Below are 14587 nucleotides of genomic sequence, written 5' to 3' on the forward strand. Positions count from 1 at the left end.
TCAGGCCTTTTGTTTCTTTTATGGGGTTCAATCCCGTCAGTTTCAGCGTCGCGGCTCCACCTCCTCCTCTGGCACCTCTTTGTCTACCGATCTGGAGAGCGGCAGGCTGCTGGGGGATGACACAGAGTAGCCGTGGCAGCACATTTACTACATCACATACTCACTCTAGATGATAGGTTTGTAACCAGTCATCCCTCCCACTGCCCTTGTTGAAAATATCCCAGCATACCTTGCACCTTCACCTGCAGTTTCACCCAATCCCAATTACTCGACTTTCAAAGCTTGACCCTCTGGATTTACCTGACAAATGTCTGTTTTGTCTTGTGGTTGTGTTCAGCTGCGATGTCAGTGAACTTTCCGGTACAACTTCAGGCCACAATAGACTGCCAGCTTTATTCTTGTTATTGTGAAACCACTGATACATTCAGGCAATGTGGTTTCACACAGAGTTCCTCTTAACACTCAGCCATAGAGTTTCAATAACTGGGTCTTTTTCTTCAGTAAAACAGAAAATTTTTGGGACTGGCAAGCTTGAATACATCTTATCTTAATTATAAGTGACCTCTCATTTGCGTGCTCTCATATGTGAGGAGCACTTATCTGATTGAAGCCTACAAATATGGACTTTTATGATAGAAACACTTAAGACATTAGGAAAGTGTGAGTGGTGTATTCTTGTCCAAAATTATGAAATTCTGTGTAATTTTCAAATTGCAGCATCTTATTTCACTCTGTATAAAAAGTTATGTGTGGTGTTAAGCTGTTTTCTTGCATCTGGTTAAGTAGTTTTCCAATAGAAGTTTTGGTCTCAGCAGACAAGTGTGTGTGTTCTTAGGATGCCTTTTGGGAAATCAAAAGATAGGAAAAGTTATTTGAATATTTTCCTTCTCATTAACCTCGTTGGTGGACTGGTTTGGTTGACTGAAATTCGATTAACAGTGATTGAACAACGTGTCGAGTTAAGATGTCCCCTGACACGAACCGAGGGCCAAAAGTAAAGTTGTAGCATCATAAATAACCTTTGGTGACTGCAGAACATTTTAACTGAAGTAATGATGGATGGGACCACAGAGGAATATACATTTCAAGGGCTTTTCTGCTCCCCTGCACTGACCTTGTCATCTAGATCCATCTGTCTCTGAAGTACAACCCAAGAAATATTAGGAAATATTCAGTTAGGTATGGCAATTATTAGGTACAAAAAATAACCGATGCCACTTGCACTGAAGGGCATAAAATCAGTTCACATAACGAATGCATATTATATAAACCCTTTAGTAAAGATACCTGATTTTGTGTTGTGTGTCTATGTCTGTGTGTGCAAAGGTGAAATACACTCAGAGTGCTACGTGACAGGAGTCTGTAACTCTGCGATATGACAAGTAAATTAATTTCAACTTCATACTTGATTTAGTTCCAGTCAGGCATGGTTATATTTTTACAATGTCCTACTAAGTCCAAAGCATATATAACTTCAGTCTGTGGTTTTTCGCAGCCTGTAAGGGCAGAATTGGGAACACGGTAGGCTTTTTCCACTGATGCTGAGTGTTACTGGTATTCGTGGGAAACCCTGCATGAAGCCACATTTGGTTGAGAAGTCTTAGGTAAAGTCTAAAGATAAAAGGAGGCGATCTTCGGGTGTCTTTGGCTCTAAAGACCCAACAGATAAACCGAAAACTTTGTGCTGCAAATGATGATTTGCAAAATAAATTTTGTGAAACACACCATCCAAAGGGGAGCAAAAATAAACGGCAAATAAGCATGATTGAAGATTAATGTGTTCAATGCAATGTAATATTCAGCAAATTTCCTGGGGCTTTTCATTTCAGACGGCCTTCTCTTTGATAATTTCAAATTATTACTATATTATGAATTCATAGCTTCCTGCAGTAGGATTCTGCACAGCAGACCCTGCCCTTCATCTCTTGTCTGTGTAATTGGATTTTATGATGAGACAACAGGGTCTTTTACAACTCCTTTAGATACATTTACACTTCATGTGTGGTTTGTCATTTCTGCCCAGCTAACTTGAGGTTATTGGCTGCTTTCAGCTGCACCCAAACTCCCAGAAGCTGATTCCAGTAATTCCATAACCAGTGCAGTTACATAGCAGAGATATATTATTTTTATGTTAATACATTCACAGCCTTTAAACTCATTGCCAAAGTTCATAGCGATTGTACTGAATTTATTGGAAATAATCTTTATTGGTGTCTTAAACCAGGCTTTTAATTATTCATCTCTTTGGCAGTGCATGTCTTTTAGCGCCGTTATGGAGGAGTTGGGCATCTCCCTGCAGTGTTACAAAGGCATCCGGAGGAGGTCGCGGCCTCATGGCGGGGCGAGGTCGGCTTGCATCTTCTGTCAACCCAAACGTACCCCGAAGAGGGAAGGAGGGAGACGAGACGAGAGCACCTGAGCCTTGAAACAGAGACTGCTATTTGATCACTTCCCACTTTTCAGATTTGTCCGTGGGCCACCAACTGGTATGAAGTTGTTTCCTCCTCAACCCTGTCTTTAGACCGTCTGTGTGTGGATAGTACATCAAGCATTATAATGTAGATGTAGTTTACAGCATCGTAGCCTTGTACCAACAGTAACAATGTTTAAACAGGTCAAATCTCTCTCATAGTATTAACTCATCGCTGTTCCCTTCATGGCTGTAGTTTACTGTTATGAGCAGTTTGCACAGTTGAATCTGCACACTTTCTGGATCCTCCCATTGTGTAAATGTATGACAACTTCACTGGTTTTCAAAATAAAAAAGATTTTTGCATTTTTTTAAACCGTTGTGCGATTGGTTACTGTTGTTGCATTTCGCCAGCGGTGTTGTGTGTGCCGCATGTTTCTTTTTGTATGCCTACTGGCAGCCAGCAAAGTGTCTTCAGAGTGGATTACTGAGCCAAGCGTGGCCAGTGAAAAGAGATAACGACCTCTAAGGAAAAACGGGAACACACCTGCTGTTTTATACCCTTCAAGGACCAACATCACAGACATCAAACCAGACACACACTCACACAGACATGCATACTGTAGCCACATAGATATTTGTGATCATGAAACATTGCTGTCAATGCATCAGGTACAAGAAAAGGATATGATACAGGGAGAAGACAAGGACAAAATGAGAAGGAGTTTCTTTTTTCCTTTTTTAAATGCGTGAAATCCTCAGGAGGTCAAAGACAAAACACTACTTTCTTGTTCCCCTGGGAACAACAGTCTGGTTTTTCAATGAGCCCTTTATATTTGCAGCTCGCATTTGTCAAATCTGAAAGCCTGTGGGGAAATCTTGTCTCCCAGTAGTGACAGTGGATCCCAGTGGATGTGTGTGTTAAAAAAAAACAAAAACGAAATAACTTCTGCCGTGATGAGATTTGCTACTTTTTAAATACATTACAAACTTGACATGCATGTTATATAGCTAAGCCACCTGCAGCTATAATAAATTATGGAGCCTTTATGAAATAATGACCAATACATACATGAAATATTAGCAAAAATCCATCATTTTGAAAATACAGCAGATTACTATGAATATTCCTTATTAAAAGTCAATTGTGAGTCATACATGCTCATGTCAGCTTCATTTTAATGATATCGTCGGACTAATTTACACATTCAATGTCCCTTTTTTTCCACTCAGAAGCAGAATGCTCACCTGTCACATCTCCTCAGCACCATTATCACTCTGAGCATGAATACAGAGAGCATCCGTGACAGTTGTCATTGAATGACTCACACAGCCCTACCAGAGCTCGTGCTGTAGAATGCCAACTCCACACACAAAATCTTCAGTTAAATATCCTTCAACAGCACCATTCAAGCAGTTGTGATGACATTAATATGTTTATTGACATTTTCACTGTGTTTTGCATTTTATCAACATTAGGGTTTCCGATTGAAACCCTAGGGTTTCTTTTTCTTCTTCTTCACTTTTTTCCCGTCTTTTCAAACTCCACTTTGGCAGCCTAAACATACCCCAAAACGCGTCAAACTTTGCATGCACATCAGGACTGACGAAAAAGTTGATATTTTATGGTAGTTACGCACGTGTGGCAAAATGGCTCCATAGCGCCCCCTGTATAATTTTTAAAATGTGGTCAGTAGGCCAACTGCCACAACGTAGCATCTACAGCCACAATATTTGGGGAGCATATGCAGCACATCAGTACACACGAAAAAGTCAATCACGGCCACGCCCTAAACCCAACAGGAAGTCAGCCATCTTGAATTAGCTGTAAACTACACAGGGTATGTCCAAGAGACCTCAAATTTGGCCAGTATATGCAACAGTCCTTCCTGATGAAAAGTTGTACAAATGCTCTGCAAAAGTCTTAGGGCGTGGTCATGGCGACTCCCGAAAATATTGATCCTTCGCCATGAAACAGGAAGTGTTGTCTAACTCTCCTGTACATGCTCCAATCTTCCTGAAATTTTACACATATCATCGGAGTCCCGCCCTGACAACATCCATGTAGTTATATACATTCACAGTCATAGCGCCACCTTGTGGTATCAGATTTCATGTTCACTGCCCTGAACATGCTCCAATCTGTCTCAGACTTTACATGTATGATCAATGTCCCGCCCTGATCACATTCGCATGCTGATTTAAAGCCATAGTCATAGCGCCGCCTGGTGGATGGAAGGAAATGCTCTAAAACTAGCCTGTACATGCTCTGATCTGCTTGAAACTTTACATGTTTGATCAGAGACCAATCCTGATCACATCCATAGGCCAAAATACACTCTCAGTTGCAGCGCCACCTGGTGGATGGATAGGAAAAGCTCTATGACTAGCCTGTACATGCTCCAATCTGCTTGAAATTTTACATGTGTGATCAGAGTCCAACCTTCATCACGTTCACAGTACGACATGCACTCTCGAAAGAAACGCCACCTGGTGGACATGCATGGACTCGCCAACCAGCAAAGATGCGAGGACCCGTCCAACGCTGCTTGCAGCTTGAATTGTTTTTACTTTCTCACTCCATTAAGAGGTTGCTATCTGTTTCAGGAGCCCGGCCAGATGGTTTATCGGCCCTGGCTCATGGCAGCAGTGTCGCTAATGGACTGAAGAGTAAAATAACAACAACAAGTGTGAGAAAAAGCCCACAGCTGAGTGGCAAGTGTGGAGGTACAGAACACCTGGCACAGTGTGGAAAGCAGGAGTTCATAATGCAAACTGCTGTTTTTTTTAATCACCTGTTGAAAATGGAGAAAAGGAATGACATAAAAATGAGCCTCCAAACCTTTGGCCTCACGTAGATCAGGTGTGTTTGTTTACAGTATTTCCAAGCTTCTGTTGAAGAGCAGCGACGGGACTTCGTTCTAAATATTGGCAGCCATCAACTATGTGCTGAAAATCAGGCTGCTGCATTGAGCAGCAAAGCCAAGAGCAGGGTCAAATGCTAAATAAGAGGAAGCTGGCACTGGAGACACCCAGGAGAAGCTTCCTCCTCTGCGTCCTCACCCCACCCCACCTTCATGCCAAACGTCCGTGACCTAGGCCAAGATCAATAATGCAGATTAATGGGAAGGACTGTAAAAAGAGACGATGGATCCTGCCAAGGAGGAAGCTTTGACCACTGATGGCCTCCAACTGGAGCGGCAGCATCTGATCAAGTCAAACGTCGATGGCTGTCAGTTCACTCACGACAGATTTTTAGATCGTGTCATTGGAATTGTGGAAATCTGGATGAGTCGCAGCAAAAACAGTCGAGGTACGGCAGTATTTGTAGATAGATAGATAGATAGATAGATAGATAGATACTTTATTAATCCCGAGGTAAATTCAACGGACCTTAAACCTTACTGATTTGTTTCACTGGCAAGACTGCTGAAAAAAATGCATATAAAAGGAATACTGCTGAGCTGATACACTGATTGAATGGGTGAAGTCTCGGTATAATCCATCCCTGCAGCGTAAATCTGAGCAAGATTTATATGTTTTTTTGAATGAGGAAACCAACCAGTTTTACACTTTTGTATAAACCACATTAGCAGATAGCATCTTGTCACCCAAGTGACTATTTCTTTAGTGAAAACAAAAGCATTACTCACCCACATTTACACAGCATGCATATCAAACGAAGCACTTGGGGGAAATGCAGAATGTGTTAGTCATAATTCTGCTTATCTCACATGTGTGACAGATCACATTTTAGTATATAAACCGGCCCATTACCACCTCTGTAAGTTACATGCAACATCAGAATGTGCTGAACCTGGAGCCGGCCAGCTGCTTGTATTAATCAGAAAGCCCACTTCCCTTTATGACACCAAGCAAATAGTCATAAATGCTCTTATCGGCCTTTCTAATAGTGTGGACGTTACAATCAGATTCTTGGTGGTGTAAACTGTTACATTTCATCTTTATCACATCCAGCGATCATTTCTTTTTCACTGGCCTCGTTTATACCAGCCGGACAGCTTGTTGCATAATGAAATTCAAAGCACTCTAACGACCAGGGAGATCTCGCACTCCGTTTGCTTATATTTACATATATTTTGTTTTCCCACTACAGGCAAACAGGCATGATGAATGTATGGCCCTGCTGGGGCACAGAGCTGGTCTGAGATCAGGCAACTTCCAGGCTCTGCTGTAAAGTCTGGAGAGGGAACATTTTATTCCGTTTTATCTCAACGTGACAAATAAAGGCTCTTTTCATTAAAGTGCAATCTGCAGATGGCAAGAATGTGTTAATTTCTTTGCTAAAAGGTGTTAATAAAACATGCAAAGCCACATGTTTTGTTACAGACAGCTTAGACTGTGAGCTGTGGCAGGGCTCTCTCCTCCCTCGGCCTTGCTCTCTCTCTCTTTTTGCAGGTGTGTGCTGTGCTGATGAGTCCAGGTGTGTGTCATCTGTCATCAGCAAATCATGTGCAGGTGGAGGCCAGCTAATCAGGTCCCGACGTCCTTTAAGAACTGTCGTCAGTCCTCGTTTGATGCTGGACGTTGCTTTTGGTTACCTGACTCCTCCGGCTCCTTGGTCTGCTCCTGGTCTTTCGTGGATTCTGCTGGGTCAAGGAAAATCATCTGTTGTTAGCCCCTGTCCCCCAGAGGCAGCAATGTCCCCCAGCCTTGGTGTTATCAGACACAGGTTATGCTAATCTCCCTAGGTTAGCATAGTGGCTGTGTTAGCTCCTTGTAGTCAAGAGCACTTTGGGATGAGCTTTTGGGTTTTAATGCAGAGTTCTGGTTGCTTAGTTTTTGTTGATTAGTTTTCCCTTGTTATTTTGTTCTCCTGCCTTGGTGTTACCAACAGTGGGTTAACCTTAGCTTTTGGGTTTGTTCACATTTGTGCAAAAAAATTTTCATAGTTACATTGGTGCAAAAAATTAAACATGATTATGACATGAAGAGTCGCTCATCAGAACAGATCCTTACTGTCATCCTCAGGTACCCGTCAATCAGTGAGGGGTGGATTCCACCCCTCACTGAAAATTTAAAAAATAATAATAATAATAGCAAAAGAGCAAGCAAAAATGGTTGTCATCATTTTTCCCAGAACAGAATAGTGCATAAAGGATGAGTGCAAGCAAAAGAATAAAGTGACTGGTAAATGGAAGTTATTTAATTGTTCATAATTCCAACAGCTGAGGGGAAGAAATTGATTTTGTGGGGGAAGGTTCTGGTCCGTATGGACCGTAGCTCAACACTTGCCGACGCATCAGTGTTGCCGGACCCATCACTAATACAAATTGTTTTTTGGGTCCGAGCACCTACAGTGCAGAAGGACCCTATTAGATTGCAAAGAATTCTTCTTCTTATTATTGTTCACTTTTCTCCCAGCAGATGAATTGCATTTTTGGTGTTCTTATCATACCCCAAAACGCTTGAAACTCTGCACACACATCAGGACTTGTGAAAAAATTTGGTATTTTATGGGAATTGTGCATGTGTGTGCCAAAATGGCTCCATAGCGCCCCCTGCAAAATTGAAAATTTGGTCATTAGATCAACTAATGAACTAAAGTTTATCAGTGTATAACAGCTATAATCATTGGTAGTCAGTGTCAGTTTATATCAATTCATCATATATTAAATATTAACCGGTTTTTACACATGAAAAATACCCTTTAAAATGATAAGTCAATAGAAAACGTATGATTTGGTGTAAAATTAAAGCTCAAAAATATATTTTAACTGTGGAAAATTACTGTATTCAATGAAATGGTTCTTTTGTGTTACTTTACATATTTTTGGGACACCAGCTGCCAGAATATTACGTGTTTTGTTTTTTTGGTTTTTTTACAGTGAAGTGGTAAGGCATTAACTTCTCAGGGAAAGACAGAATAAACAGTCGATGGAGCACCTTAAGTTTTTCATCTTAACATTCATGATCAATATTATTGTCAAGACTGACTTCTAATGCCACGATTTTACCAGCCAACGTGATGACATTTCAAACACGAAAGAGCAATAAATGACATAAATTGTTTATAAATGACTTGAGTCAGAGGTTGTGCTGTGACATTTCTCCCGGTGGACTGTATGCACTGGTTTGTGTGCAACCTAGGAAAACTGGACCAAGCTTTCCTTAATCTCCTCATGTAATGAGTTTTCCTTTTTTTTTTTTTTGGTATTCAGATTAATTCTGGGATTGGGCCCAGTCCAATGCAATAGCGTTTGGTTGTCTCTAATCTCCTAACCCTATAATTCTTAATCAAAACCGAAGGCAGCATTTTTTTTTTTTTTATCATTATCTAATCCATCATGAATGAGGCCATGGATTACAACTCTGACCTTGGCATTCTGCTCAGCTGAGCAAGACTCTTGTCTTTCTTACTAACCTGAGATGCCCTCAGCTGACTAATGTGCTGCTGTTGTGAAGTTGTTGTCTTCACCTGTGTTCTCGTCCTTGTTGGTTTCACTCAAAGTCTTTGCCTCAGTGATCTTGAAACATGCAGCTTTTAACCTTGGTGTTGCTGTCAAGGCGAGGGGAGAAAGGGGGAGAAAATAAGGGATAGTGGCATCTGTCTGCTAGTGTGGTCAGTAAGAAGGTCAGAGATTATACATGAACACCTCTTGCACAGATGAGGAGAGGGAGAGATTTAGAGAAAAATCCAGAGAAACGAAGGAGGACAGAAAACTAAAGGAGCCTGTTGTTGACATCTCTAAAAATGGCCAATATATTGTCCTTGCATGCTCATTTTTATTCAAAAATAAGCTCACAAAACACAAAGAATCTCAGCCGAATTTAGATGGAATAATTTTAACCACCACTGTATAAAATCAGCTGCATTATTAGAATAAATTGTACAGCAAAAAAAGCTTGTTTCTTAACTATATAGATCCTTCAAACCTGTCAAGTCTGGTTCATGTATATGAGGCTCTCAACTGTACATACAAGTACAGAAGAATCAAATATAAACTATGACTGCAGCATAAGAGAGTGGCAGACATCTGAGTGTGTCCCATCCATCACAATGAAATGAACAGTCTCTGGGGCTGATAAGGCAGGTCTGTGTCAACAGCCTGTCAATGAAGACAAACGAGGAGGAGGAAGACTCTTAGAGGTGCACAGCATCATTTATCTCCCTCTCTGCCTTTCTGTTTCTCTCGCTGTCTGACTTTCTCTTCCACCTTCTGAAGCCCTGGCAGTAAATAATTCAGAGCGAATGCTGTCATCTGCTGGTGTGCAGGTGAAGTGGCCCGATGGATATAAAGCCTTTGGCCATCATAACATGGGAAAACCTTGAACAGAAATTCTTGCAGAGAACCACGTGTTCTAATTTATGAGCTTTTGGTCTTTTAAACCCATCTTCACGAGCTTATGGTCAGTTTGGCAGATTATAATTATCATGGGCCGATTAGGAATTCTGATCATGCAACCAGATGGAAGCCAGCTTGTGATCTGTTGCGCAGTTTTCTAGTTACACTTTAAACTAAATTTACTTCACTAAGCCAGCCCTCTGGACTCAAGTAAGCTGTGTTCCTATTGGCTGTTCAGGTGGCTGCTAGGTATTATCAGGAACACCTGAGCAGCTCAGTGCCTTCCTGTTTTATTAGGCTGCAGTAAACATTTCCTCTGCTTCTCTTCACCACTAAACTGGGTTTGGGTCTGTTGCTTTAGTTTGTTCTTTAGGCGTTGGCTTGCAGCTTGCAGCAGTAAAATCCTCTTTAATGTGTTTCTTGGTGTGTTTTAGGGCTTTGTTCTGGATAGTTGTCTTGGTAAATGTGGTTCTTTAGCCACAGTTAGCACATGGTGCTAATGCAGGGGTGTCAAACTCCGTTCCTGGAGGGCCACTATCCTGCATGTTTTAGATGTTTCCCTCTTCAACACACCTGATTCAAATGATCAGGCTCGTTATCAGGCTTCTGCTGAGCTTGATGATAAGCTGATCATTTGAATCAGGTGTGTTGGAAGAGGGAAACATCTAAAACATGCAGGATAGTGGCCCTCCAGGAACTGAGTTTGACACCCCTGTGCTAATGTGTGCAGTGATTAGTGGGTTTGGTGCAGCTGAGTTGTGTCTTTATCTTGGCTGTAGTGAGTCTTTAGAGGTTTTTGGTCAGACACATTCTGTATTCTTGTCTATGAACCAATGTTGGTTGTCCAGAAGGTAAGAGTTCCTGTCCTGATTCTCTGTTTAAAGAGCTCCTCTGGTAGGCTGCAGGAGACTTTAGCGTTTGTGTTGTGCTAGTTTGGTTTTTGTACGGTTTCATTTGGACGACTATCTTGAGGCCCCTCCATGTGGTTTAGTGAGGTTTTCTGTAACAGTTCTACAAAGCAACCTGCAGCAGAAGAGAGTTTTTAGGAAGTTCTGGAGACCAGACTTTGGAGCAGGAGAAACATCTGTCAGTAGTTTGAGCTGCAGAAGGTGAGCTTCAGAGTAGAAATGAGAAGGAAACCTTCTTGACCCGTGTGTTGAGGTCATGTACCAAGAGTTTGAGCAGATTGTGAAGAGATTGTAGTTCTTCGGTCTGAAAGCACAAGAAGAGTCGACTCATTAAAGGAGAAAACGGGAGATAATGTTGGTTCTTCTGTCACTCTGCAGTTTCCTTAGACTGAATATAAAGTGTATTTTAAATGACTTACTGTGTGAGCCCAAGACTTCAATAAACTCCCTCCATCCCCTGGACAACACATTTTATTTATTGATCAAGTATTTTTTTTATGTTTTTGGGTTTTAATCATAGTTGTAGCATAGTTTTTTCTTGGTGCTTGTTTAGTTTTGTCCTATGTGTGAAAGGTGCTAAACAAATAAAGCTGAATTGATAAACTGAATAACTGACTAACTCATGATTGTGACAACAGAAGTATTTTTATTGTGATTTAAGAGTTTGTTTCATTTTTAAGGTTGGGGTTAAAATCTTCACAGAAAAAAAAAAGATTAAAGAAATAAACTACATTAAAAAAGCAATTATATCAAAGGAAAAATATTTAATACAATTAAACTTTTAAAAAGAAAATTAAACATCAAATACAATTAAATTATACTAAACAGACAAAATATTTAATTACATAAACAGAAGATACAAAAGATGTATTTATGAAATTGAACATTTTTCAAGAAAAATATTAAACAAAGATTAAATATTTCAGGTAATCAAACATTTAAAAATACAATTAAACAAGATGAATATTAAACATTTAAAAAAATACAAAACATTTAGACTATTAAACCTTTAAAAAGACAAAACATTTAATTAAAAAAATAAATGTTTAATTAGAAAATGAAATCTTAAAGACAATATAACTTGAATTAGGAATTAAACAGAAAACACAATGAAGCATTTAAAAATAAAATTAAACATTAAAATGGAGTAAAACATTTAAAAAGAAAAGCCTTAACAAAGATTTAATCAAAAAAAATTAAACATTGTGAAAGAAAAGGAAATTTTTCAAACAAGCCAATAAAACATTTGAAAAAACAACAATTAAACATTAAAAAGACAAAACATTTCAAAATCAAATCAGACATTAGAAAAGAATAAAAGGTGGGAAAAGAGCAAAACTAAACATTTAAGAAGAATCAAACTCAAGACAAAACATTTGAAAAGAAACCAGTTAGACTTTAGAGGATCAAATTAAACAGAAGAGACAATAAAACGATCAAAAAGAGCAAAACAGATGAAGGTCTTAAAGCGTTTTCTGGTATGAAATGAAAACATCGTTGTTTCTTCAAACATTTCCTCTTTCTATATTTTTGGTTTGATTATGGACAGATTTACTAAGAACTCATTTCAGAAAACTGCTTTCCAGATAAAGTCTACTAGTAGTTGAAGGCACTGATCAAACTAATGTTACCTTCTGATCTCCACAAACTTTACTGTTCAGTGAAGAGAATCAAAGTTTGTTCAGGATTTCTAAAGAACTCACAGGTGAAGGTCTGAGAAGAACTCAGATGGATCGTCTAAATGTGAAATCAAGTTTTAAGGCTTCTGTTAACCACAAAGTTCAAACTATCAGAGAAATACTGAGAAGCTTTCAAGATTTCAGCCCTCAGACTGTCTCAAAGTTCAAACCAACAGAGATCTACTGTGGGACTTAGAAAATTTCAGCCCTCAGACTGTGTGAAAGCTCAGGTCCTGAGGACTTGGGAGGTCTGGAGGCTTTGGAAAGTCTTGGAACTGAGGGTTCAACCCTCCAGCACAAAGGCTGAAGTCCAACCCCCTAGGAAAAAGAGTTGAGTCGAGACTCGAGTTAAAAAAAACATTGAAAATGTCAAAAAATAGATGATAAATGCGCAAAAAAAGTAGAATTAGTATCTGAGCAAGTAGCTCAGGGGGTAAGAAGAGAACCTACCAAGTGGAAGGTAGGAGGTTCAAGACCTACCATTGGCATTTTTCTTTCTTTGTCAGGATTTTGAAAAAAATTTAAGAAGGTTCTGGTCTTGAACCAGCAACCTGCAGCTCTATACACAAATCCTTAACTCACTGAGCTACAGATCCCATAAAAACATATAATTTCGTCGTCCCTTTGTCATTATAGTTTCCAAGTGACCACATGGGTGGAGTCAAGGCGGAGTCTGGGTGGAATCAGGGCAGAGAATAGGCGGGGCCGTCCACCAGACCTTCCCCCGCCCGCGGTGGCGGAGACGGTGGAGACTCCAGACGGTTTCGCATTGACTGTTTAAAGACAGCAAGGTGAATGTTTTAGAGTGGTTAGAGCAAAATGCCATCCAATTGAGAATTTGTGACAGCACATTAAAAGAAATTGTTCACTAAAGATACCTTTGCAACCTGGCAGTAATTGAGCAATTTTGCAAGGTGAAATAAGGTGAAATTGCAGCATTAAGATGTGCAAGGTTGGTTGAGACCTGTCCAAACAGGTTTAAAACAGCAATTACAGCCAAAGATGCATCTACTAAATATGGACCTGAAGGGAGTGAATTCTTATACAGACACTTATTTTATACTTTGTCTTTTTTAATTGACATTAATTTGTAGAAATCTATGTTTATTTTGATATGAAAGAATTTCTAAAAAAAACAAAATCTTTTTTTTTTTTTTTTTAAAAGGGCTAATTTTATTGGCCATAATTCAATGTTGAAAAGCAATGGAGGGAAAAACTTCCAAGGAGGGTGAATACTTATATAGACACTGTTTAAACCACTGTATAACATATACTTTATATTGTGCACTATAACAAGTTTCTGTAGTTTTTACAGTAATATTACTGTAAAATGACCAAATATCTACTGTAGAACCTGTTTACAGTAAGTTGCTGTAGATCTGCTTGTCACAGTAATGTCATGCTTGCTGTGACAAAAAAATACAGTACCCTATTACTGTGATTGCATTTACAGTAGGATCACTTTTACTGTGATCAAAAATACAGTACCCTATTACTGTGATTGCATTTACAGTAGGATCACTTTTACTGTGATCAAAAATACAGTACCCTATTACTGTGATTGCATTTACAGTAGGATCACTTTTACTGTGATCAAAAATACAGTACTCTATTACTGTGATTGCATTTACAGTAGCATCATTTTTACTGTGATCAAAAATACAGTACCATATTACTGCAATTGCATTTACAGTAGGAACATTTTTACTGTGATCAAAAATACAGTACAGTACCATCGTACTGTGATTGCATTTACAGTAGGATCATTTTTACTGTAGCAACTTTTACAGTAAGAATTATCTTACTGTAAATGGTACATAGGTACTGTGATTAAGTTTACAGTAAGCTTACTGTAAAACATTCTACAGCAACTTACTGTACTTGCCAGTTGCTGCCAGTAAGTTACTGTATATTTTACGATCAGCTTTTTTACTGTGTGAGAACATCCCAAAGTAAAACAAGTGGGTTTGACTAATTGCATCCTCCAAAATCTACCACCCAGAGAATATACACACTGTGATGTCTTGTTTTGTTCCATAATAGCTATTATAGCATGAGATGTTCATTCTGAACAACTGCCTCATTGCACAGCTATTGCAAAGCCAACGACCATCCCAGCGGTATGACCGTGTCACTCAAAACAGTGCTGCAGCTATGGGCATTTTTGCGGGCTAAAGTCATGTCATCTGAGACATTTAATTGGGCCCGGGCCGCCACAGGGGGACAGCGGACGGCATTCCTCCACCGCCTGCGCCCTGTGTTGCTCTCCGCCGTGTGGTTGAA

General features: G+C 39.6%; 1 protein-coding gene across 3 annotated transcripts in view; it reads left to right on the forward strand.

The window, feature by feature from the left end:
* grik1a (glutamate receptor, ionotropic, kainate 1a) overlaps positions 1-2786 on the forward strand; it is a 36852-nt gene extending 34066 nt beyond the window's left edge. The window contains exons 16-17 of one of the 3 annotated variants that reach the window (XM_022209658.2): positions 5-176; positions 2252-2371. In XM_022209658.2, coding sequence (XP_022065350.1) covers positions 5-130 — 126 coding nt within the window. In that variant the 3' untranslated portion in view covers positions 131-176; positions 2252-2371. Of the gene's footprint in view, positions 1-4 lie in introns of all 3 variants that reach the window. The other 2 variants (XM_022209649.2, XM_022209639.2) reach the window with 2 other exon arrangements.
* Positions 2787-14587: the final 11801 nt, after the last annotated feature.

The sequence above is a fragment of the Acanthochromis polyacanthus genome, chromosome 17 (assembly GCF_021347895.1).
Source record: "Acanthochromis polyacanthus isolate Apoly-LR-REF ecotype Palm Island chromosome 17, KAUST_Apoly_ChrSc, whole genome shotgun sequence".
NCBI lineage: Eukaryota > Metazoa > Chordata > Actinopteri > Pomacentridae > Acanthochromis > Acanthochromis polyacanthus.